Raw genomic sequence first — 4,385 nt, 5'->3', positions numbered from 1 at the left:
AATTGAAACCCTCTATTTGTCTCATCTATGTGCAAGTGAACTCCTACAATTTTCCATTTTAAACCAACTTGCTGATCCTCTATGAAAAATACACAAAGAAATGGTCATGTTTCACTATGTGCACCCGCACTTCATCCTTTCAAATCACTGCTAATTCTCCAGACAGGCCCATTGGATCAACTGTAAAAACAGATTTGTAGTCTTTTCTCCTTAGCACTCTCTCCACTGTCAAGGTACTATTTTTTGTCTCACAAAAAAATAATACCTCGGGAGAATAGGATCTAGAAATCCTTTTGATGTTGTAAACTGTCAGGGGTTTTTCCAAACCTCGACAATTCCACATCATTACTTTCATCCTTCCTTAGGTGCCAATTGTTAGGTGGTACCCTCTCCCTTATTCAGCTCTTCTTCTTCCTCCTGACAAAATTTTTTAACACCTATACTCTCACCCGATCTTCCAGATCTCCTCTTAATACCTAAGACAGCTTGAAAGCTGTGTTTTTTTCTTGTTATTTGCTTCAGATTTTGTTTCTTAATCTCTCCTCCCCTCTTGTTACCTCCTGCTGCACTGAAGGTGAAGCATCCATCATCTAATTTAGACGGAGTTGGCTCTATTGATTAGGCCACTGTCTTTATCTCTTTCTTCTCATGTTTCTGGTCCTCCCTTATTCCCTTCCATTATTAGTATTTTTCGGTCACTTTGCACCCCTTGATCATCTTATTTGATTTGTGAGTTTCAGTCTTGAACAAAGAGACTTACAAATTCTCTGAGTAGGTTAATTGGAAATTGATTTTTTCTGTTTATGTATGTCTCCCTGTGTAGCATTGGGTTGATTCAGATTGTTTTCTTTTTGATCCTCCACTTGCCTACCGAATTGATCTGCCATTAGCCATGTTCCTCATTCCGCTTCTTTTTCTCCTCCATACGCTGTTTTCTAAAATGCCCTGATCTCATGCCTGATGCATCCACAACAATAACAAAAATTACCAATCTTCTCGTACTTGAGTTGAAGGTCAATAATTTTGTTGTTGCTTTTCGAGATTCTCATCTTCCTCCTCAATGGCATTGTGATGTCTAGAAGAATTTGAATTTTTAAAATCCTCTCCTCCTTTCTCTTCATAGAGAAGATAGCAACATCCATTACTTTTTCCAGCGTCTCTCCTACCCTTTTTTCAATCCTTTGGTTTTACATTGCTACGATAAATTCCACAGTTGTACCCATATAAGAACATGAGAAAATTCTGCATCATTGATCATTGAATCTTCTCTCCATCTTTTCAGATTTAGAATATAATTCTTGAACAACCAATGAGCCCATTTTTTCATCATGAGCAATTCAATTTCATCTTTGAAGAAAAATTAAAATTTGTTACCTCCATGATCTAAAACACGGAAGCCTTCTAGTTGTCGGCCTCCAATGTACTTACACTAAATGATCTATCCGCCAGTAATATTCCAATCAAACTTTTAGTACATAAATCCAATCCTTTTTTGATGGCCTCATCTATAAAAATTATGATCTATTCCTCCTCTAGTTCAGTCTGTGCCATTATAATTATCGTTGACATTTTAAAAATTTTGACTAACAAAATAAATATTTTTCACAAACTCGAGCAAAACTTAAAAATAATCATTTATTAGCCATTGTAATTATCGTTGACATTCTGTGCCATTGTAATTAAATTTGAATGTATTCTTTAATAATTTATTAACCAACAATAAACTTTTAAATAAAATTTCAATTCAGGACAAAATAATCATGACTTACTAAATTAGAAAATACAGTGCGAAAAAAAAATAGAAGTTTGAGCAACAATGTTATATAATAATAATACAGAAAATATTAACTACTTAGACAAATAAAACACCAAATACATGGTAAAGTTGCTACGAATCCCATACCAAAGATACATAATTTATTCGGATACCATAAATTCCTACTAAAAGCATAAAATTGGGCACAGCAAAGTGCCCTTTTATTATTACAGAATCATTTAACTAAACTTGGCGGCCTCTTCACTCTAAACCAAACTTCTTTCTCATCTCAACAATGAAACCATAGACTTTGTTTTGGTCAGGGAGTGAACTAGAGACACTTTCCTTCTGAAGACACCTCTTGGCCCAAGCAATGAATTTGGGACACTCTTTTTCTATGTTGATGTTGCCAAATGTCTCATATGCCTTGAACCAGCTGTAGAATGGAACAAGTGACACATCAACATAACCAATGTTGTCACCTCCAAAATAGGGCTTGTCACCAAGTTGATCCTCCAAGAGTTTAAGGGCATCCAAGAACTCTTTCTTCCCAGCTTCTTGTTCTTCTCCTTTCAGGGTCCATACCTTCCTTCCAGCATCATAAATCTGTTTGACATATCAAGAAATTAAATAATTAAAGAGAGTTGATTGGATTATAAAAATGGAAGAAATATTCAATTAAAATGAAACGTATTAGTTTTTTATGGATTTAACTTGCTTAAACGATTTTTAGTAATGACATGTTTTTTTAACATTTAATTATGTATTATTTTATAAACAAAAATTTTAACTCAATGACTATTCACAATGTTGATACGAGTCGGTCTATGATTCTACAAGGGAATTATTCTTAATTCAAAAAATTTATTGTTCAACAACTGGTATACAATGAGGAAAACACCTTTTTATATATTTTTTCATAATGAAGAAGTTAAGCCTCTGATAAGGGACTAATCTTAAAGGATGATTAGTTTGAGATTATGGTCATATAGATTAATACACTCATTTATTTGGAAAGTGGTTAATTTTGACTCAGGGACATAATTAATAAACAGGATCTTTGTCACACACTGATACATAAAAGCATGCAAATGAGGGGCAAAAGAACAAAACTTAGAAACAGGAAAAGTAGTTTCACTATTTAAAAATTAGTATAGATTGGGAGAATATCTTAGTAAAGAAAAAGGTCCAACATAAAGTGACATATATTCCTTATCCAAATTGGTACCATTTTTGCATTTTGCTTTTTTTACATGCAGCCCATCTATGTTCTAGACTACATCCAGAGGGTCACAGATTAGCTAGCAAGAAAGTATAATAACCAATCATTTGAGAGTTGTTCTACAACAAAAATATACAGAAATTAAGAATTAAACATATATTAAAAAGGAAACATACAAAAAAATATTTGTTATCTAAATCAAAATATGTCAAATTTTTATCAACCAAGAAACAAGGATAATTGGCACAAAAAAGGACAGTTTTTATTTTGAGATTATTACAAAGATCGCAGCACAAATTACGAAAACTCTCATTGACTATTATAGAAAATAAAATAAAATAAAAAATAATTTAAAACTAAAAAAGAATGACATTATCCGTTAATTAAATTACAATATTACTCTCAGGAAAAAGGAAAAGGGTAGGTACCTTCTTGTCGACAAAATCAGCCCAGAACCTAGCCTGAGCTCTTTGATAAGGATCAGAAGGCAACAAAGGAGATCTATCACTCCACACTTCATCAATGTATTGAACAGCAATTAGAGACTCACAAATGGGTTTTCCATTGTGAATAAGAACTGGGATTTTCTTATGAACAGGGTTCATTTTCAGCAACAGAGGGCTCTTGTTCCTCAAGTCCTCATCTTTGTACTCATACTTGATACCCTTTTCAGCAAGTGCTATTCTTAACCTCATCCCAAAAGGGCTTGGCCAGAAATCCAGTAGAGTCACCTCATCTGCCATTGTTGATTTGCAACACAAGAATGGAGAGATTGCTAGAGTTTAAAGAAGGGAGAAGTAGAGAAGTGTTTTAATTTATAGTTGAGTGACTCTGCTTAGGGGGCTGTTTATATTTATAGGCTGAAAGTTTGAACTGTGCACCTTTGGAATGTGATGATATTTGACTGTCAATTACTCAGTTAATTAAATTAATGTAATGTAATAAAGACAATTGATCTGTGCAACTTTACAACCGCCTGCAGCACAATTTTCTAGAATATTTGTGAAGGCATCATTAGTAGAAATTAATGTTGATAAAGTGAATTTTGGAAAACTAGTATTTTGGCCCATGGGCTTAACTCAAATCTTAATTTGATTTTTAATATTTTTAATATTTTATTTAAATTTTAAAAAAATTTTAAACTGTTTTATTTTAATTTAAAAGAAAATTTAAGTTTAATATTTTTTATCATTAACTTTATATAAAATAATTCGTATAATAAAGAGTTAATAGTATTTAATTTTAATGTATAAATAAAATTGATTTATTAACTATCATTAATATAATTTATTTTTTTGAATTTAAAACATTGATATGAGATGGTTAATATTTAGAGTTTTGTTAAAATTGAAGAGAAATATTATAAGAAATAATACATAGAAAAATATATGACTTAATTAGTAGTAT

The 4,385-nt window shown here is 31.9% G+C and overlaps 1 protein-coding gene across 1 annotated transcript; it reads right to left on the bottom strand.

Moving 5' to 3' along the window:
• Positions 1-1,743: 1,743 nt before the first annotated feature.
• On the bottom strand, positions 1,744-3,970 carry LOC112771361 (probable glutathione S-transferase). Its single transcript, XM_025816085.3, has 2 exons — positions 3,407-3,970; positions 1,744-2,362 (listed from the first exon to the last, which is right to left on the bottom strand). Exons 1-2 carry the CDS (start codon positions 3,719-3,721, stop codon positions 2,018-2,020), a joined length of 660 nt encoding a protein of 219 aa, XP_025671870.1. The 5' UTR covers positions 3,722-3,970; the 3' UTR covers positions 1,744-2,017.
• Between the last annotated feature and the right edge of the window lie 415 nt (positions 3,971-4,385).

Source organism: Arachis hypogaea, chromosome 18, assembly GCF_003086295.3.
Source record: "Arachis hypogaea cultivar Tifrunner chromosome 18, arahy.Tifrunner.gnm2.J5K5, whole genome shotgun sequence".
Lineage (NCBI taxonomy): Eukaryota > Viridiplantae > Streptophyta > Magnoliopsida > Fabales > Fabaceae > Arachis > Arachis hypogaea.
This window is presented reverse-complemented; position numbering and strand designations above follow the sequence as displayed.

Excerpts from the sequence above, each read along its gene's own strand:
- LOC112771361 (XM_025816085.3), bottom strand. The coding sequence starts at position 3,721 with ATGGCAGATGAGGTGACTCTACTGGATTTCTGGCCAAGCCCTTTTGGG. Across the intron at positions 2,363-3,406 it reads CTGATTTTGTCGACAAGAAG|ATTTATGATGCTGGAAGGAA; the intron begins GTACCTACCCTT and ends TATGTCAAACAG.